Here is a 22,178-nt window from a genome sequence, read left to right as displayed (position 1 = left end):
CTACATGTTGAAAAGTTCTGGTGGCAGATTTTGCATCAGAATGGATGCGTTTGTTGGTTCATTTTTACAAGTTCATAGTGCAATAACATCAACATGCCGGGGGCAAGGATCAAGACAGTGTACAAGGAAGGAACAGTAAATGAAACCATCTCAAAGGAGACCAACAGTCCTTGCACAAATCTGTCCCCACCAAGAACCCTGTGAAGAAACCATGTGAAAGAGGGACACAAAAGGCAGGAAAATGGTATAACAGCAGGCCACCAAATCCCCAACATAGAGTCTGTCATCAACTAGATGTCATCTGTAGAAAAGATACAGCAAAGGTACAATGGGAAGCTGGCAATTTGTTGAGGAAAGCCAACAAGAGGAAATTCCAGAGAAATGCAAGACTGCTGCCAGTGCCATGACAAATGACGAAAGGCCAATTATGTTCCAGACAGTCAACAGTGGTTTCTGCTCATGTGTCAAGGAAGGGCAAGGCAAAACAAGCCATTTCCGTCATTAAAGTAAACAGCAAAATGCAAAGAACAACAATGAATAAAATACTTAACTCCTGTACACAGTGAGCAATGACTTCCCCAGTGTATGCCAGCTTCAGAATAGCAGATATGACACATGAGCACTAACTCCAGGAAGCCAGGGACAGCATAGCCACTGATGTGTAACAGCTTAAGCGAAAATCAAACACTGGTCAGGGTTACCCAAGTTCTTATTACCATGGTACATCACTGCTGATGCCACCCCAGCAAACGAACATGCTCAGAAAGAAAGCAGGGCAGGTACCTCCAGCGGCAGGTATAGTTCAGGCAAATCACAGGAATGCAGGAGCAGATCCAAACTCAGAGCAGCATTACAATGCTTTGACAGGATTATGCGTTTTAAAAAAATGGATGTGAAGCTTATATCAATGTGCGTAGTGTTAAAACCACCCCACCCTGTTTAAATATTTTTCAGTTGATTAGTGTAACAAGTATGCTTACATTAACGCTGCCATGAAGTTACTGTGAAAATTCCCTAGTCGCCACACTCCGACACCTGTTCAGGTACACTGAGGAATTTAGCATGGTCAGTGCACCTAACCAGCATGTCTTTCAGACTGAGAGGAAACTCGAGCACTCGGAGGAAACCTATGCAGACATGGGGATATTGTGTAAGCTCCACACAGACAGTGAACCAAACCTGGAATCGAATCCAGGTCCCTGGTGCTGTGAGACAGTAGTGCTAACCACTGTGCCAACTATTGGAATACCTCCAAGGTCAAGGCCCACCTGCAGTTATTTCAAGAATTCAAGTTGTTACAATTACCAATAGTGGTCTTGTGCGCAATCATCCCTGTTTTCAGGAATTGAAGATTACTCTTCCTCCGGCCTGGGTATTCTGTGGGGCGACAACATTGCCATCTACGAAGTAGAGGTGTTGGGTAGTTGCCTGTGCAGCAACTAATCAGTGAGAATTCTCACAACACTAGGTTAAAGTCCAACAGATTTATTTGGAATCACGAGCTTTCAGAGTACTGTTGCTTCATCAGGTGTTAATCAGTAAGGATAAGGCAACAACATCCCTTTGAACGTCTCAATACTGATGCTCCACAAGGCTGTGTCCTCGGCTACCTACCATACTCCTTATATACCTATGACTGCTGTCGGCATCACCGCAGTGGATTGGATCTCAAACAATGATGAGACAATACAGGAATGAGAGAGAATCTGGTGAACTGGTGTGGCAACAATAATCTCTCCCTCAATGTCAACAAAACAAAGGAAGTTGTCATCGACTTCAGGAAGATTGAGGAGATGCCCATCTACGTCAAAGGGTCGAGAGCTTCAAGTTTTTAGGTGTGCAGATCACCAACAACATGTTTTGGTCACCCCCATGCCAGCATTATTATTAAGAAAGCCCACCAACAGGCAGTGGGAAGTGTAGACAGAGTCAATGGATGGAAGGCTGATTTGCGTGATGGATTGGGCTACATTCACAAACTTTTGTAGTTCCTTGTGGTCTTGGGCAGAGCAGGAGCCCATACCAACTTGTGATACAAGCAGAAAGAATGCTTTCTATGGTGCATCTATAAAAGTTGGTAAGAGCCATAGCTGATGTGCCAAATTTCCTTAGTCTTCTGAGAGAGTAGCGGTGTTGGTGGACTTTCATAACTATAGTGTCAGCGTAGGGGAACCAGGACAGGTTGGTGTTCTGGACACCTAAAAACTTGAAGCTCTCGACCCTTTGAACATAAGAACATAAGAACATAAGAAATAGGAGCAGGAGTAGGCCAACTAGGCCTTCGAGCCTGCCCCGCCATTCAATAAGATCATGGCTGATCTGTCGTGGCTCAGTTCCACATTCCTGCCCTCTCCCCATAACCATTAATCCTGTCTCTTATTAAAAACCCATCAACCCGCATCTTAAAAATATTTAGCGAGGTAGCCTCCACCACTTCAACGGGCAGAGAATTCCAGAGATTCACCACCCTTTGAGTGAAGAAGTTCCTCCTCAACTCCGTTCTAAACCGCCCTCCCTTTATCTTGAAGCTGTGCCCCCTAGTCCTACTATCCTTTCTGAGCAGGAAGAGTCTCTCCACCTCTATCCTATCCATCCCATTCATCATCTTATACGTCTCAATGAGATCTCCCCTCATTCTTCTAAACTCTAACGAGTACAAGCCTAGTTTATTCAGCCTCTCCTCATAGCTCAACCCCCTCAACTCCGGCATCAGCCTAGTAAACCTCCTCTGCACTCCCTCCAAGGCCAAAATATCCTTGCGTAAGTACGGCGCCCAAAACTGCACACAGTACTCCAGCTGCGGCCTCACCAATGCCCTATACAGCCGCAGCAAGACCTCCCTACTTTTATACGTAGATAGGCATCTCCTCCATCTTCCTGAAGTCGATGACAACTTCCTTTCTATTTCGTCCCCATTAATGTAGACAGGCATGTTCTCCTTTTACGCTTCCTGAAGTAGATGACAATCTCCTTCGTTTTGTTGACACTGAGGGAGAGATTATTGTTGCCACACCAGTTCACCAGATTCTCCATCTCATTCCTATACCCTGTCTCGTCATTGTTTGAAATCTGACCCACTACGATGGTGTCATCAGCAAACTTGAAAATCGAATTGAAAGGGAATTTGGCCACACAGTCATAGATATATAAGGAATATAGTAGGGGGTTGAGAACAGAGTCTCATGGGACACTGATGTTGAGAATGATCGTGGAGATGGTGGTGTTGCCTATTCTTACTGATTGTGGTCTGAGTTAGGAAGCATCCAGTTGCAGAGAGAGGTGCCGTCTAGAATTGTTGCCAGAGTTCATGCAGACAACATGAATGCAGATCCAATCCAACAGCAAAACTGAATGTCCTAGTGGTACTATGGATTACATAGATTTTGAACTGTGTGAGGGTTCAATCTACTAATGTAAAAGCTTTAAAATCACGAGTGTTTTTCAACATTGCGTAACCTTGCTGGTTATTCTAGGTGGCGACTTCAGATGTACCATTGATCTGGCTGGACTGTTCAGAGCCCACAGCAAACTGGATATTGCAATTAGACTCCTGATGGAAGCAATAAAAGACACCAACACTGTCAATCTTGTAAGCAGCACACACTGCAGTAGATATGTGTCCATATACAAGTCCATTCTTTCCAGAATTTGCTCCTTTTTTTGTCTGAAGCACACTGAGCCACATCCTGTAACAGCATGACATTATGCCAGTGTGGTTCTCTCTTCCCTTACTCCTCCAGGCTGGCAGTCATCCACAGGAAGATCAGAATGTTGACAGGAGAATTTGGAAGCTGAATTTGAAACTAAAGACTTGGAAAACATCAGGGAACTCAAAGGGAACTATAAAAATTGGAATACTGTGAAACCCCTTAATTCCCCAATGTACTTGGGGGCGATTGTAGAAACTGATTAAGAGATGGATTCTTTCTCTGAAGGTGTTCAAGCATCTCCTGACTCCAGAAAAGCGCATAGAATTTGTTTCTGTTGCAGTTGGGAGGAGGAGGAGGAGGAATCAATGTCAGGGAGCATCTCCAAGTGGTGAAGGGCTTTCAAGGTGCTCTGCTTCAGTTCTCCAAAATCGTCTTCTGATCCAGAGTTTGTACCATGGAACAAAATGAGATGGACTTACATTTTTCATTCCAAACAACACTGAGCAGCAATCTGAAGGAAGAAGTCTGTTTGATAACACAGCCAGATGTACTTAGGATCCACAAACCCTTTTACGCCAGGCTGCACAATGTGAAGCCATGACCTCCAACTTGTTCTCTGTCTGAGGTTTTGGACTTCAGTAAGCTGGATAAACTGCCAGCTCTTCAGCCATCCTGTTGTTGGAGATGAGTAAAACTTCTGGATATAAGTTTTACTTAACTGTATGCAATTGGATCCCTTCTGACCTATTGAAAGTATGCTTCCAGCCTGCAGTATGCCAGAACTCCTGAAGGAGAGGCATTATTGCCATCTACAAATAAGAGTCAAGGGAAGAGATTTGGATTCATCTCACTAAGCTGACAACGAAATTCTATACAAGGTCTTCAACTGGGTCAAATCTGTTGTGGTGCTGCACACGAGTCAGATCTGCATTGTGCCCAGCAGAAAGATCTCTGACAGTCTCACACAACTCTGGACAAATGTCCACCTTCCTGGGCCTTCAATGGAATATTGCACCTATACACGAAGAATGCACTCCTCAAAATGCAGGGTTGGGAGGAGAATCTGCAATTAGGTCAACTGCTGTATAGAAACATAACCACAGTTTTAATCAATGGGCAGCAGTCAGGCAAAGATGTCCTCTCTTCCTTGTTTGTGTGTTGCAACAAACCTTTCGCTGACTCTCAGGAAGAACATGGGTTAGAGAGGGATGATGAACATCTGTGACTAGTGGTTAGCTTCAGGAGCCAGAGTAAATAGGGGATTCTTTGGACACTAGGCAGACCAATGTTTTGTCCTGTTTGCCTTAGGTTAGTTTACCTGTGGGTGCTGAGAAAATCAATGCACTGAACAGGTGATAGAAATGAAATTCATTCCATGCAATACATATTGGTAGGGCAAAGAAGGCAATAAAATGCAGGAGAAATTATAGGATATTGAGGAAATGTATGTCCAGGCATTGCACCTTTGTCCCCCAAGTTTTCGTTTGGTTGAAAATCATTCTGTGGTTTGTCCCACAAGGCAACTCCTTGACCAATCAGTAACCTGCCTGTTCGAATTTAAACAAAAATTTGACGGTTAACTATTCTGTGATGCATCCGCTAACATCTCTACTGATCAAAGTCCACTAGCCAACCAGTTAGCACACTCTGCTCATGCAGTATAAATTGTTCTGTTTACAATTGGTAATCTTGCTAATTGTTTCTGATGACTTCAAGATAAAAAATTTCAACAGCACATCTGTTTTACACTACTAAGCGAATACACAAACTATGTTTCTTGTTCTGATAATGTATCTGAGCATTTTAAGTTTACTATAATTACAGTGGTGTGAAATGTGACCATTTACACTGCTACATGTGATTGTGTTTAGAATAATCCCCACCAGAACCATAATTTATGCATGCAGAAATATCAGTTAGGGACATAATTGCAAAGTCCATTTTAATTTCATGGGCAAATACTTGGTGTGACAATTCTGAATCCTGTCTTTGCATTCTAATGTATCTTCACCTGTGTGAACTCAGTTTCTAGTTTTTTTCTAAAGGCACCCTGATGGGCAACTTTATAATTAACTTGCAGTCAAATAATTGCAGATCTGACTCCAGCATTTGAAAATTGAAATATAAGCACTTTGTATTGTAGTTATTAGTCTGATGTGAGATTTAAGAGTATTTATAAGATATACAAATGGCGAGGATTCAATCCAATATAGTTTGAGTTTGGGGAACAATAATAGGCGATAATGCAGTAATTATGTAGCACAAGAAGATCAGTAATGAGTGACATTGACCTGGATTTTCTCATTGGACATGACTTAAATTAGGTGCACTCAACTGCTGAAATTACTCAATTAACTGAACTCAAGTTGTCTGGAAAAATTGATGTGACATTTGTACTGTTGGGGCAAGCTTGCAGCCACTTAAAGGGAGAAAAGGCAGATAAGTCTCAAATTTGAAGGTTGAGGGTCCTCTGCCTCACTTTTCAATTGAAGTTGTCCAGTTGATGTTTATAGCAAGGCTACAATGTTGAATTAACAAGAAGTCAATGAATGGAAGAAGCCATTTGCAGTGCAGCCAATTTCAGTAGTTTTGACTACACAAATGATCCTGCAATACCTTTTGCTTCTCATAATCCATTGGGCCCAGAGACTGGATGCACGACTGCAGATGTGCAACAGCACCCTGTGGAAGTCCTCTTAGTAAAAAGTCTGACAACACCAGGTTTTAGTCCAACCGATTTATTTGATAATAGACTCTCAAGCTTTCGAGGTTTCCCTCTTCGTCAGGTGAATGGAGAGTTCTGGCCTCAGACAGAGCATATAAAGCACAGACAGTTTAGAGATTACTGATTAGAATGCGAATCCTTACACCTGACCTGTTCAAGACCTGAAGTGGCTGACAATGTGAGTGGAAGGAGCACTGATCACAGGTTACAGAGATGTGTATTGTCTCCAGACAGTACAGTAAGTGAGGTTTTGCAAACGCAGGCAAGTCACGGGGGTTACAGATAGTGCGACATGAACCCAAGATCCCTGTTGAGACCGTCCTCATGTGTGCGGAACTTGGCTATCAGTCTCTGTTCAGCGACTCTGCGCTGTCGTGAAGGCCGCCTTGGAGAATGCTTACCCAAAGGTCAGAGGCTGAATGCCAGTGACCACTGAAGTGTTCGCCAACAGGAAGGGAACAGTCTTGCCTGGTGATTGTCGAGCGATGTTCGTTCATCCGTTGTCGTAGCGTCTGCATGGTCTCCCCAATGTACCATGCTTCGGGACATCCTTTCTTGCAACGTATCAGGTAGACAATGTTGGCCGAGTTGCAAGAGTATTTACCATGTACCTGGTGGATGGTGTTCTCACGTGTGATGATGGTATCCATGTCGATGATCCGGCATGTCTTGCAGAGGTTGCTGTGGCAGGGTTGTGTGGAATTGTGGTCACTGTTCTCCTGAAGACTGGGTAGTTTGCTGCGAACAATGGTCTGTTTGAGGTTGTGTGGTTGTCTGAAGGCAAGAAGTGGGGGTGTGGGGATAGCCCTGGCGAGATGTTCGTCTTCGTCAATGATATGTTGAAGACTCTGGAGAAGATGTTGTAGCTTCTCCGCTCCGGGGAAGTACAGGACGACGAAGGGTACTCTGTCCACTGTGTCCCGTGTTTGCCTTCTGAGGAGATCGGTGCGGTTTTTCGCTGTGGCGCATCAGAACTGTCGATCTATGAGTCGAGCACCATATCCTGTTCTTATGAGGGCATCTTTCAGGGTCTGGAGGTGTCTGTCACGATCCTCCTCATCTGAGCAAATCCTGTGTATACGGAGGGCTTGTCCATAGGGAATGGCTTCTTTAACATGTTTAGGATGGAAACTGGAGAAGTGGAGCATTGTGAGACTGTCTGTGGGCTTGCGGTACAGTGAGGTGCTGAGGCGACACACGACAGCGCAGAGTCGCTGAACAGAGACTGATAGCCAAGTTCCGCACACATGAGGACGGTCTCAACAGGGATCTTGGGTTCATGTCGCACTATCTGTAACCCCCATGACTTGCCTGCATTTGCAAAACCTCACTTACTGTACTGTCTGGAGACAATACACATCTCTGTAACCTGTGATCAGTGCTCCTTCCACTCACATTGTCAGCCACTTCAGGTCTTGAACAGCAGGTCAGGTGTAAGGATTCGCATTCTAATCAGTAATCTCTAAACTGTCTGTGCTTTATATGCTCTGTCTGAGGCCAGAACTCTCCATTCACCTGACGAAGAGGGAAACCTCGAAAGCTTGTGAGTCTGTTACCAAATAAATCGGTTGGACTAAAACCTGGTGTTGTCAGACTTTTTACTGTGTTTACGCCAGTCCAACGCCGGCATACCCACATCAGAAGTCCTCTTATGCAGACCTACGTGGGAATTGCTTAGGAAGTTTAAACCTGGACAATTTTCCCAGGGTCTTCTGACTCTTGAGATTTGGGTGAGCATGAGACCACGTAACTATCAGAAAATGTTAGAGTAAAACCGAGTTTAAGCCCTGTGTAACTCCACAAGTGACCCCTGCATCATACCGCAACCTCCCTGATTACTCCTCCTGTGATGATGACATATTGTCTGTATGTGGGAATCACGCAATATATATGCCTTCTGTTTTAAAGAAAATGTCCCAGCACTCGGTCCACATTTTGTTCATTCATTTAAGACCAGGTGCGCACTTGGCCTGGGTTAAGAATAACACAGAAATACCAGGAATCCTATTTTCAGTTGGTGTTTGGTTGCATTTGATTTGTGGTGTCTGCATTTGTTTGCATTTGGTTTCCCATGGATCAGCAGCCTTGTTGAAGCCAGACTTGAAAAAGTGGTACTTTCTTTTTCATAATAGCTTGAATTAATGCCTTCCGAAGACAGTAGTTCAGTGATAACACACTCACCTTTGAGTCAGATTCATGATCTACTGTAGATATGAGTTTATTCAGGTTGACACTTCATTGCAAAAGCTGTGCTGTTGAGGAAGTATCTTTCAGGTGAAGATATTAAATCAAGACCCAGTCCATGCTCCAAGGTGGACACACAAGGTCTCAAGAGCAGATGAATGTTGTATGGAACTTGATTCAAAATTATCCGGCAACCAAAATCAGGAAAGCACTTTACCTTGTCAGTTCCCTCAGAATTGTATGTACAATATCAGTTTGTATGCACAAATTAATTATCATGTTTCCCTGTACTCTTATTATTGCATTTGGTTATTAAATCAATCCCGTGTCCTAGCTGAACAGTCTTTCTGCTTGTTTCAACTGCTGATCTACTTTGAAAAAAAAACTCCAATTACCTTAAATTTGCCACTTACAACCCTGCACTTAATTCTGCTCTTCTTGGCTTTTTATGTGTTGCTTTGGGTTTGTTATCGGTCTTGAATGTTTTGTCTCTTATGCTCTGTAATTTATTTTTCATACTGAAAAGTCAAAGCTTATCATTTCATTTCTTCATAGCTTCAACATGAGGAATCAATTTTGTTCCATTTCCCCTGTGTTGCCTCACTGCCAGAATTGGCCCCCACTTGTCATGGTGAACAGCACTTGTGCAGTGTACCAGGTGGTTGCCTTGCCTGATCACTATACAGCTTCATTCAGCATGACTGCTTGGGATTTTAGCAAAATACCCAATTGTTTATTTTTTGGGCCAACTCTCTCAAGACATGGTCCTTCAGATTTCTTTTGAATATTCTCCTTGAAGAGTTTGATGCAAGCATGAATTTAGTGCAATTCCCTTTACTGTTTTCAATATGCAGTGCCTTGTATTTGTATGGAATTTCATTTTTCACTGATCAATGAAGTTCTCTGCTGAGCCCTCTAAGCTCGCTTTCCTTGTTAACTATGAGGGAAAGGGCTGCTATGGATACAGCATAATCAGACAGATGCAAGAATGTCGGAATTCTCTGAAGTCTTGAGTCCATATGACTCTGCTTCAGAGCCCTGAAGAAGTCATACGGAATCAAAACGTTAACTCTATTTTCTCTCTCCATGCATACTGCCAGATTTGTGTCTTTCCAATTTTTTTTGTTTCAGATTCCAGCATCTGCAGTAGTTGTTTTTATTACTTTGAAGGCTTGCTTTATTACCTGAGGAGTTCCCAGTGTTCAAGAAGATGATCTGATTTTGTTCCAGCATCATAAGTGTACAAAATATAGAGAGAAATGGGTTCTAATATTTGCGTATAGTTTTGATCATTTAAGATCGTGTCTCACTTTTTGCTCATTGATTTGTGCTGGCGGGCTGGTTCAACATTTTCATTTCTTTACTGCTTAATCTCTCTCAATGTTGTATTGATTAAGAATTAATGTTGAAAATAGGATGAAAGACACTGTGAAATTGGTTTAGTTCATAATGTCAGTTAAAGGAGATGCTGAAAGAGAAAATTAAGTATGTGGTGGTTTGGGTTTCTTAATGCTGACTTTTTTCTCCTTTTAGCAACTGGTAGTCTGATTTTTCTAAACTCTAATTGTTAACTGGATTTAAGAATTCTTTTCAGATTAACCTTTCCTTTTTTGCAAAGGTTTTTTAATAACTAAGACTGAATACAAGGAAGTTGTGTTTAAAATGCTGAGTACTCTGGCCAGACTACATTTGTAGTATTGTATCAAGCTATGATCTCTGACCTTCTGATCTTCTGACATTCAAGCCCTGGAGGTGGTTCGGAGAAAAGCCACTGGGCAGGTCCCAAGCAGCAGAACTGAATTCTGAAAAAAGATCAGATTAGTCACACTTATCAGCTTTAAAAGGAAAAAACTTGAGCTGATTTTATACAACTACAACATTTAGTAAGTAACCTGGTAAAGATAAATTTGAAATACCAATACAAGATAAACCATAAGGTGCAAATTTGTCAAAGATAAATTTATGACTGATGTCAGGAATTTTTTACATCATTTAACCTAGAATGAACTTTGGGTGGAGTCCTAGAAGCAAAACATTGACATGAGAGATATATTTTCATTCAAAAAAGGAACAGTGTCTTTTTGGACAGATGAGCTAAGATTAATTAAATGCTCATCTTCGTGTGTATTTTAGAACCTTATGGCAGTGGGAAGCAAGATATTGCTGAGACCCGCAAACCCTTCTTGAAGATAGACATCCTGAAACTTATGTGCAAGAAATCCTGAACCTTTTGTACAATAGGTAACAAAACTCTGACAGAGCAGTTGACATTTGAGTGATGTAGAGTCCAACAGGCAGCACAGTGGTTAGCACTGCTGCCTTTCAGCGCCAGGTTCAGGGGTTCAATTCCAGCTTGGGTTACTGCGTGGAGTTTGCATGTTCTCCACATGTCTGCGTGGGTTTCCTTCCACAGTCTGAAAGACATGTTGGTTAGATGCAGTGACCCAAACAGGTGCTGGAGTGTGGCAACTAGGGGAGTTCCACTGTAAGTTTATTGCAGTGTTAATGTAAGACTTACTTGTGACTAATAAATGAACTTTACTTATATTTTACACATGGAAATGCTTATATAAATTATCAATTTTTTGTGCTTTGTTGGCAGGGAGAGGAAAGTATTGCTGTCAATGAATGAACATTCCAGTGATAATGGCAGAACAGCCTCCGCTGGAATCAGCTCTAATGAATGAAGTTCCACTTCTACCTCATATAGTCAATGGGGACAGCGGACAACAGGTGAGTGCTAAACAAAAGGCATTGTGATCTTTCATTTTAGTACTTGAAAGCTCCACTTCATCTGAACACACTGCAGAAGTTAACATAGGTTATTCCAAAATAAACAAACTTGACTTGAGTTAACAGTTCAGAAGAATGCATTACCAATTGGATGCCAGATTTTCAAACCCAAATGTATAATCAGTCACTTTGCATTACCTGTTTTACATCTGCCTAAATACTTTGTTTTGTATCACAATATTTCTGTCAAAGTAGTTATTGTGCCAAATATTATGTTCTGTTTTTTAGCTGGTAGCAGTTACTCGAATCCAGTCAAATAATCAATACCTACCTAGCTGTACTCTTTCTTGTACCATAAATCCAATATAATGGTTAACAGTTTTGGAAGCACTAAGCATCACATTCCAAGTATATACACACATATTATTTGTTGTTTTATAAATTTGCTTAATATTTTAAAACAGGGTCAGATTGACCCACTACCATTTTTGAAGATGAAAGGAGAATCTTGCAGAGATTCAAGTTAATTTCCAATAGGTAAAGCACATGATGGGTTGTTCTGTTTTTATTCTCTAGTTCACTCCCAAAGTCATTTGACTAGGTTTAAAGGTCAGTAAAGACTTCTGTGACAAATGCTTAGCTATGAGTGGTCTAAAATACATCTTGAAAATATCTAGATGGAAAATATAAAATTCTATTATTCAGTTATTGGTTTGCTTTGGTAAACATGTAGCATTGTTTACTAGTTTCTGACCTTTTTGCAAATTATAGATGTGCAGTAAGCTGTAGGCCATTAAATCCAATGAAGGCTGTTATAGTGCTCTTGTACTAAAAATTTGTAGAGAATAACAGAAATTTAATGACAATTAAAAGGTATAATTCAATCACAAATTAAGAACAAGAGTAGGCCATTCAGCCCCTTGAGCACGCACTATTATTTGGTAAGATCATGATTGTGGCCGCAACTTCACTTCACTTTCTGTCCCCAAAATCTTTGACTCCCTTGTCAATCAAAAACTTATCCAACTCAGCCTTGAATATATTCAATGACTCATCTTCCACGGTTCCCTGGGGAAGAGAATTTCACAGACTAACAGCCCTTTCTCACCTGTCTTAAATGGAACCCCCCTAATTTTTAAAATGTGTCCCCTAGTTCTAGGCTCTGCTGAAGTTCAAAGCGTTCCAATGACCTTTTTTAATTATGATCAGTAGAATTCTCGGTTTGGGTAGTATTACATTGATGGTGATGTCCTACATAAATGTGGCTAAGGTCTTTGAGGGATTTTGATTTTGAAACAACTGTGCTAATTATAAGGCTGTATTTCTCTTTTTGGATAGTGTAGGCCAGAGCCCACACTTGTTACAATTGTTTCTCCTTTGTGTCATGAATGGACCTCAACCTGCTTCTGGATCTTCCATTTGTGTGATGGAAAACCCTTCTGCAGCAAAGCTGGGCATTTTAACTCTGAAGAAATATCATTTGGACTTATCATGAATGAAAGTTTCCTTGTCTGCAAAGAAGCTTAATCTATTTATTCATTATTAATCACATGTAGGCTTATATTAACTCTGCAATGAGGTTGTCGTGTAAATCCCCTAGTCCCCACACTCTGGCGCCAGTTCAGGTACACTGAGGGAGCATTTAACGTGGCCAGTGCATCTACCCAGGATGTCTTTTGGACTGCGGGAGGAATCTGGAGGAAACTCACACAGACTCTGCAGTTACCCAATTGGGAATTGAACCCTGGTCCCTGGCACTGAGACAAGAGTGCTAATCTCTGTGCCACCCTTACCTTCTTGTCTTTGGAGAGGACAAGAAAAATATTGCTGAGAAAAGGTTTTTGTCCTGTGCTCATCAGGACAGTTCACAAGAATACGAATAGCAATTTTTGCTGCAGGAGGAAAGTGCTAATTGGTTGCCAAGTGGACTCCGTTATAGATGATGCTATGGAAAACGCACCAAAGAACAATTAACAGCCAAGCTTTTTCAAATTCGAACCAGACAGGTCTCTTCTGGTCAAGGTATTGCCATGTGGAATTTCCAGGAAATAGATGTTCCCTAAGCTTTTGTTTAGTTGAAAAATGTACAAAGCATGGATTTGCCCCTTTTGTCTGCAAAAGTCAGAGTCCTATGTGTGAATACATGCAAATTCTAGCTTTTGTACGTGAGCCACACTGAGCCCAACTGATAATTGGTTTTCAGTATAATTCTTCTCTCAATCAGTATTATTTAGCAAGTGTTATCAAATCATGAAATCACACATTGGAAACCAATTACATACTAAACAGCGTCCAGACCAACTGACACCAGGGACAGGATGCTTTGTTTTATCTGTCAGTTTTATCCTCCAAACGTGGCAGATGGCACAGGTGACAGATTTTTCTTAATTCCTTTGGTCAGTGACAATGGCTATTGCAATTCACTCCGAATTAGTGGCTGCCTTTATCCATTATATTTCTGTGGTCAGCTTACAATGCTGTTGTGTTCTTAAGCATTGCTGTGCACAATAATGTTAGTTCTGAATCAGTGGCAAAAGTATTTGAATCTAGCTTAGGAGAGTTAATTAGCTTTAGTATATGACTAGCAGGTCAGTGTTGCATCTCTTTCCTGTCATAGAAACTTCTTATGTAATTTTAGCAGCTGTGCTTGCTGGGTGACGTATGATTCTCTAAAAATCTGTATAATCCCTATGGCACAAAAAAGGGTCATCCAGCCCATTGAGTTTGCGTCAACTCTGGAAAAAGTGTCCCACCCAGGCCCTTCCCTCCACTCTATTCCCGTAACCCCATGTATTTTTACCATGGCTATTCAACCTAACCTACACATCTTTGCGCTGTAGGAAGATATGAGAGCTCCTGTATGAAACCCATGCAGATACTTGGATACTGAGAGCTCCTGTAGGAAACCCTTGCAGATACTTGGGTGGCACGGTAGCACAGTGGTTAGCACTGCTGCTTCACAGCTCCAGGGACCTGGGTTCGATTCCCAGCTTGGGTCACTGTCTGTGTGGAGTTTGCACATTCTCCTCATGTCTGCGTGGGTTTCCTCAGGATGCTCTGGTTTCCTCCCACTGTCCAAAGATGTGCAGGTTAGGTTGATTGGCCATGCTAAAAATTGTCCTTAGTGCCCTGAGATGTGTAGGTTAGAGGGAGTAGCGGGTAAATATGTAGGGATATGGAGGTAAGGCCTGGGTGGGATTGTGGTCGGTGCAGACTCGATGGGCCGAATGGCTTCTTTCTGTACTGTAGAGTTTTTATGGTAACGTGCAAACTCCACACAGTCTCTCGGGACTGGAATTATACCTGTGTCCCTGGTACTGTGAGGCAGCAGTGCTAACCACAGTGCCACTGTACAATTCCTTCCTGCCTGCCATGGGTGATATTTTGATTTTACACGTTGCCTGCCACAACAAAGATGGATGAATAACTTCCATATTTCACCATTATTCTTGTGTACACATAGACAAAAGTTCATCATGCTTATCACTAGATCAGCTGTTTATCTATTTTTGGCTGCCCCATTAGAGGACCTGCAAATAAGTAACTTAAATTGGCTTAAACATGTCACGTTCTGGATGATTACATTGATATCTTTGACAGTGTTGCATCTTTTGATCTTTCTATATCAAAGATTAGAGTTAATATGATGCTGGCAAATAGCCTATATTCTTTAGAGTCCTTTGCAGTGTACTGTCTGGCAGTTGGAGATAATAAACAATTCCTTAAGTTATCTTGTAATTTTCCTTAGTTGTATTAAAACAAACCACATGCATTTGAGATGATTTATTATTTTAAAACCTATTTGTTACGTTAGGTGATGCACTGTAATTCATCTGTCTAATGTTGTATTCTATCTTGCATTCTAATTTAAAATGTCACTAGTTGCAGCCGATTAGCTTGGAAATACTTCATATCTATATGTGTCTTGTCAGTTAATGAATTGTCCGTGTATTATTCCCAACTCAGAGTCCTTATCTTGCATTTTAATTGTTTTTGTGGGCCTTATTGAAATCCAGGCATACTAAATTTACTGGCTCCCTTTATCGACAGCACTCGTTACATCCTCAAAAACTGAAATTTAGTCAAGATGATTTACTTCCCATTAAATCATGTTGACTCTTGATTATAATGTGGCTTTTTGTATGAATTAATCTCCCTTAATAATAAAAGTTAAATTCAAACAGTTTCCTGACAATTGTTAGGCACAGGCTTGTAATTCCATGTGTTCTCACCCTCTCTTGAATAGTAGTGCTAAGTTGTTCATTTCTGATCAGCTGGGTCAGTTCTAGAACCTACGGAATTTTAGAAAATCATAACTAGCAAGGATTATCCTGGGATTTAAACTGTTTGCAAACTTTGTTAATAACTTAGACAAAGAGACTGTGAATAATGTGTCCAGGTTTTGTAATTTGTGAGCAGGACAAAGTGTTATAAACAGCTTAATTGTATTTGCCACAAGGTGACAGATGGAGTATAATGTGAGATATTGTGGTCAGTGCTCAGAACTGGCCAACTGGGTAGTGTGCTTGCAATAGATATGTTTCAAGAATCCAGCTAAGCTAGGATATTTGGGTGAAAGCCACTCAAATGTCGAAACTTGGAGGCACACTCTCAATAGAGGAGATTGATAGTCAAAATATCTTCAGTTTGTTGACTTTCTTAAGCAAACTGTCCATTAGAACAGAAAAATTCCTAATCAGTTTGCAATAGAGATATTAGCCTCATAAATCTAAATTTGAGAATGGCACAATTGTTATCTCACTGAACGATGGTGGATTTTGTTAAGGTACATTGTTTGTTGAAAGAGAGAAACATTTGTTTTTTGATGGCATGAGTTGCACAAGCCCACTAAAAATGGAAAAAAGATGGGAGGAAGAACCAAGGAGTGAAAGAACTTGGAGATATTGCTGAGGCAAGATATCACTCAGTTGCTAAGTGATATCACATTAGAGATATTGTTCAGCAAGAGATTATGAAAGAAATTTGAAATTGTTGAACTGAATATGGCACACAAATAATACGTTTGGCTAAGACTTAAATCATAGCAACTCCTAGGCATTGCACAGTTATGGAAGTCCAGATTTTAGGTTATCGCAGCTCCATGCATTGCATTGCTACCTGATCTTTCTACGTATTTCTTGTGTTAAGTATGACTGGGAGAATGTTTTGTTAATGAGTCTAAAATCAATTTTGCAAATAAATATAGATTTTGTTTCTCATAAGCAGTTCATTGTTAGAACTTGAGATGGATGAAGAAAACATTGCAAGTATGCAATGCCTGGGATTATACTTGAGAAATGACATAATGAATGTTTTGAGGGAGGCTAGAAGTTGTTGAGACGATCAGTCACGGTCTTAGTTGTAAGGGATATGGAATACCAGGCTGTTTGTAAATGTGAGACCAGTTCTGAGAATTATACAGCCGTTGACTTAACCACAGCCATAACACAAAACTTTGTTTCTTGATTTGAAAAAATAATTTTTTTGGTTAGATAATACTTTTATCAGGTAGTTAATGATATGCTGTTGTGAAATTCTAATTTGTGTGGTATTGCAGTGTGAATGTAAAACTTTACTTTCCCCAGAACTACTATAATCAAAAGTAGTGACTATTCTGGCCATGAAGAATTTTGTTTTATTTAATTAGGAAAGTATCATTGGACAAAGCTTTCAGTATTCTTAGCCAATGATTAGTGCTACAGCTAAATGCTTTTTATTTAAAGATCTTATCTCCAATTGAGATATTTGCGAAAGGCAGTTAGCTAATCAATGCCATCTGGTAAGGAAAAGGTAAAATGATGGTGATCTTGATGGTGTTTGCAATTTTAACCTTTACATTGCCCTCTGAATTCAAATATTATGAAAAGCACTGGTGGCTCATAGCTGCTCAACAGTTTAAACAGGCTTAACAGGCTATGCTAATTTTTTAAATGATTTGAATACATTATAAGCAGTACAAGTAGTATAATCAAAACTAAACAAAGTAGGATCAACATTTATCCTGAAAATATTGAAAGATGGATGATCAAATTTAAATACCAATTTTTAAGTACAGGTGATCAATACTTTTTATATATTTAAATGCAACTTGTATACTTTGGCAGCCAGGTCTCAGTTTAATATTTTCTGCAAATTTGTGCTCATGAGGCCTCAGAAATTGTACTTAATCTTAGCATCATATTTTTGAAGATAATTTAACTGGATATTCATATAGCCAGTTTCAGTTCTGTCTCTAACAGAAAATTACTTCTTTATACCATAGCAGTGATTTATTTTTGGTTAATGAGAACTATGGCAATTACTTTAAGGAGCTATATTTCAACAGAAAATTTAATGAGTGGTTAGTTGCAGCCTTCTTCCCATCAGCTTATGTTATCATCTAATGAAGTTGTTTGGAGGTTTTCCTTTGGAGACCTTTGGCACTGATATCAGTGGTTTGATTATATTCTAACATTTTGTAAAAATAGGTTACAGTCTTTGCTTTTGGCAAGCTGAATGTTCTTTACTTTTGTTTAACTTCCCATTAGAAATAAAAACAGAACATTTTGGAAATACTTAGGTTTGACAACAGCTATGGAAGAGAGAAACAGTCAAAATTTCAGGTCTGATCTTTCATCAGAACTGGAAAAAGTTAGAAACGTTATAGATTTTGAGCAACTGAAAGGAAGGTGACAAGAAGAGTAAACAAGAAAGCCTATGAAGGAGCGGCAAATTCTCTGAGTTAACTTCCACTTGCCTATATTTCCCTGAAGCTGTCAGTTACGGTGCAGCAGTCTTTCAACCCCTTGACCCATTTTGACTATTGAGTTTGAGCAATGACATAAATCTGTGATCTACAAGAAGGAAACCCTGACACATGACTTTTTTTACTTCCGAAGACTGCAACTTAAGCTGAGATTGGCACCTTTAGTCTTTCTGATGAGGTCCACATTGAGGTTTGAGAGCCCATTGGATCTTCACTGGATGCCTGTACATACATTTTATTAAAATTCAAGTTCTGAAATTTAAGAAAAAGTCATTCCAGAAACTGAAAGAAGAAAATGTTGGGAAGTGGGGGCTTCCAAGTATTGTGTAACAACATGCACTTTCCTACTGCCTACCAAACACTGAATGACACCAGTGCTTCTCTTTCTGCTGCATCTGTTTAGGATTCTGCACAAGAATTGCAGTTCAACATTTGTGATTTATATCCAGTCCAGGACTTACACAGCAAAGCTTCAGGTGCAACAGTAATAAAAAAATTGAACTGTTCGAAATCCTGATATTAAATCTTAGATAAAATTTGTTGAGCCAATGCCTGTGTGACCTACAAAGAGCTGGGGCTGTGTGGAGTCAAATTAGCTTGCCAGGTGCTGAGTTTGATTCTGTGACAATCTCCTTCAGATCTACTTTATTGGCATCTCCCCCTTCTCTACTCTGTAAATACTAGAGAAAGTTAAAATTCCTAATGTTACATTATATACTGTTGCTAAGGAGGACTGCAGTATCAGTTTGTATAAGGCCTTTTCCTTGGGAAAAAGTATTTAACATTTTCCACTACTGAAGCACTCTTTCCGAGATCATCTTTGGAAGTAGCACATGGAATTGCGCAGCAGAGCAGTCATGTTACAGGTGAATTAGGGTGAAGGTGAATGAATTCTTGGAACCTGACAATTTTTGTCTCATATAACAGTACCCCATCTGTTGGATTGTTTATTTGTACGCAGTAAATTTGGTGATCCGCTATGGTAAGGTTTGTCTTAGTTGAACTCAATTATTTTGTCTCCTTCTCTGAGCTTTGAATCAAAAGGTCTTTCCACCAGCTTTGTGGTCCTCTCGAATTCAATGAATGTTGCAAACCACTTATCAATTCCTACTGCAGATAGTCACGACACTTTGACCCTAATAATTTTGCTAATACTCCAAGATCAGAAGATGTGTATCTCCTGCTTTCTGTTTGTAAATCTAGTTATGCTAAAATAGTACTTGAATCTGACTTCTGCATTCAAAGTTCTGATAGAAAGATTGCAATTGTGTTTTAATTTGAACATAAGAAATAGGAGCAGGAGTAGGCCATCTGGCCCTTCGAGCCTGCCCCGCCATTCAATAAGATCATGGCTGATCTGTCGTGGCTCAGTTCCACTTTCCGGCCCTCTCCCCATAACCCTTAATCCCCTCTCTTATCAAAAACCCATCAACCCGCTTCTTGAAAATATTTAGCGAGGCAGCCTCCACCACTTCAACGGGTAGAGAATTCCAGAGATTCACCACCCTTTGAGTGAAGAAGTTCCTCCTCAACTCCGTTCTAAAACGCCCCCCCCTTTGTCTTGAGGCTGTGCCCCCTAGTCCTACTGTCTTTTTTGAGCGGGAAGAGTCTCTCCACCTCTATCCTATCCATCCCATTCATCATCTTATACGTCTCAATGAGATCTCCCCTCATTCTTCTAAACTCCAACGAGTACAAGCCTAGTTTATTCAGCCTCTCCTCATAGCTCAACCCCCTCAACTCCGGCATCAGCCTAGTAAACCTCCTCTGCACTCCCTCCAAGGCCAAAATATCTTTGCGCAGGTGCGGTGCCCAAAACTGCGCACAGTACTCCAGCTGCGGCCTCACCAATGCCCTATACAGCTGCAGCAAGACCTCCCTACTTTTATATTCAGTCCCCTTCGCTATGAAGGCCAGCATCCCATTTGCCTTCCTGACCACCTGCTGCACCTGCAAGCTGGGTTTTTGCGACTCATGCACAAGGACCCTGAGGTCCCTCTGCACCGTAAGTAATAGTCCTTCCTACCATTCTTCCTACCAAAGTGGACCACCTCACACTTGCCAACATTAAATTCCATTTGCCATTTCCTGGCCCATTCGCCCAGCCTATCTAGATCCTTCTGCAGACTCTCCACACCCTCCGCACAATTTGCCGTTCCCCCAATCTTGGTGTCATCCGCAAATTTCGACACCCTACACTCGGTTCCCTCCTCCAGATCATCTATATAAATGGTAAAAAGCTGAGGCCCCAGCACCGACCCCTGGGGCACTCCACTAGTCACCATCCGCCAATCCGAATAGCACCCGTTGACCCCCACTCTCTGCCTCCTATTTGACAACCAATCCTCTATCCACGCTAACACCCTACCCCCAACTCCAAGTCCCCTGACCTTCTGCAATAACCTTTTATGAGGTACTTTGTCAAACGCCTTCTGAAAATCCAGAAAGACCACATCCACCGGCTCTCCTCTATCGACCGCCCTAGACACATCCTTATAGAACTCCAGTAAATTTGTCAGACACGACTTCCCTTTAATGAAACCGTGCTGCGTCTGCTCTATCAAGCAATTCCCTTCAAGACGCCTCGCAATTTCCTCCTTAATGACGGATTCTAACATTTTACCTACCACAGATGTTAAACTAACCGGCCTGTAATTCCCTGCCTTTTGCCTGGCACCCTTCTTAAACAACGGCGTAACATTAGCCGTTTTCCAATCTTCCGGCACTTCCCCGGAATCCAGCGATGTCTGGAAAATAACCACCAATGCATCCACTATAACCTCCGCCATTTCTTTCAGAACCCTCGGATGCATTCCATCCGGTCCTGGTGACTTGTCCACAATCAGCCCCTCCAGTCTGTCGAGCACCGCCTCTCTAGTAACAGTAATGTCATTAAGACCCTCCAGTCCTACCACCTTTCCATCGCTAACACCCGGCAAATTATTCACGTCCTCCTCCGTGAAGACAGAAACAAAAAAGTTATTCAATACCTTAGCCATATCCCCATCCCCTACCACTAGGTCCCCTTTCTCATCCTCTAAAGGACCAACGTTCACCCTAGCCAGCCTCTTCCTTTTTATATATTTATAAAAACTCTTGCTATCCTTTTTTATATTAAGCGCTAGCCCAGCTTCATAGTTTCTCCTACCCTCCTTTATCAACTTCTTTGTCAATCTTTGTTGACATTTAAACCTCTCCCAATCCTCTTCTCGCCCACTACTCTTAGCTACTCTAAATTCCTCCGCTTTTAATTTAACACTTTCCTTCACCTCCTTCGTTATCCACGGCTTATTACCTCTCCTCCTACAGTCCTTTTTGACCATTGGAATAAATTTCCGCTGAGCACCAAGAAAGATCTCCTTAAAGATCCTCCACTGCTCCTCAGCAGACCCTCCCTCCAACGCACTCCCTCAGTCCACATTCGCCAATTCTTCGCTCATCCTACCGTACTCCCCTCTATTCAAACAAAGGACGCGTGTCCGGGAACCCACTCTCTCCTCGTCCATCTGCACCAGATTTGGGTGTTTCCTACCTGTGTTGGTATGTTGAATTGTTAACTTCAATACTCAAAAACTTACCGTATAAAGTATTTTAATCAAAAAAATGAGAGCATATAAATACGGTGCATTGACTATTTCTATTCCTGCTTTAATTCTTCCCATGTATGTGATTAATGCAACAAATGCAATAATTAGGCTATTAATCAATTTCTGAATATAAATGATGCATCTTAACATTCTGATTCTGACTGTTAAGGGACTTGATTGTAGGATAGAAGGACAAAAGAGTTAACTTGTAGTACAAAACCCGCATCTGTTTGACTGAGGTTTTGTCTTCTACGAGTTGTTGTCATGGTGAAAACAAGAGGTTTCAACCGCATTTTGCAGCTGAATTCTCTTGCATCGCAAATTTGTTCAGTGAAGTACAGAATAATAAAGTCTAGTAGATAAGTGTAGCTACTGCCTGTGCTATGCCTCAATTCTTTAATTTTGTGACAGATTCTGCAGGGTTTTTCTATTGTCCTAGTTGTCATGGTGACAATGGCTGGAAATGGATTTCAACTGGATTAATTTTGATAGGAAGTGATCTGTGGAGAAGGAGTTAATGACAGTACCATTGTTTGCCATTTCCTCAAGTATCC

General features: G+C 41.1%; 1 protein-coding gene across 2 annotated transcripts in view; it reads left to right on the top strand.

Annotated features, from left to right (window-relative positions):
• The window catches only part of LOC145342301 (fibronectin type-III domain-containing protein 3A-like), a 179,385-nt gene that overhangs the window by 88,103 nt on the left and 69,104 nt on the right, over window positions 1-22,178 (top strand). For both annotated transcript variants that reach the window (XM_080187760.1, XM_080187759.1), the window contains exon 2: window positions 11,162-11,292. In XM_080187760.1, the coding sequence (XP_080043886.1) occupies window positions 11,188-11,292 (105 nt within the window). In that variant the 5' untranslated portion in view covers window positions 11,162-11,187. The remainder of the gene's footprint in view (window positions 1-11,161; window positions 11,293-22,178) is intronic.

Source organism: Carcharhinus amblyrhynchos, chromosome 4 (genome assembly GCF_965287045.1).
Source record: "Carcharhinus amblyrhynchos chromosome 4, sCarAmb.v2.hapA, whole genome shotgun sequence".
Lineage (NCBI taxonomy): Eukaryota > Metazoa > Chordata > Chondrichthyes > Carcharhiniformes > Carcharhinidae > Carcharhinus > Carcharhinus amblyrhynchos.
This window is presented reverse-complemented; position numbering and strand designations above follow the sequence as displayed.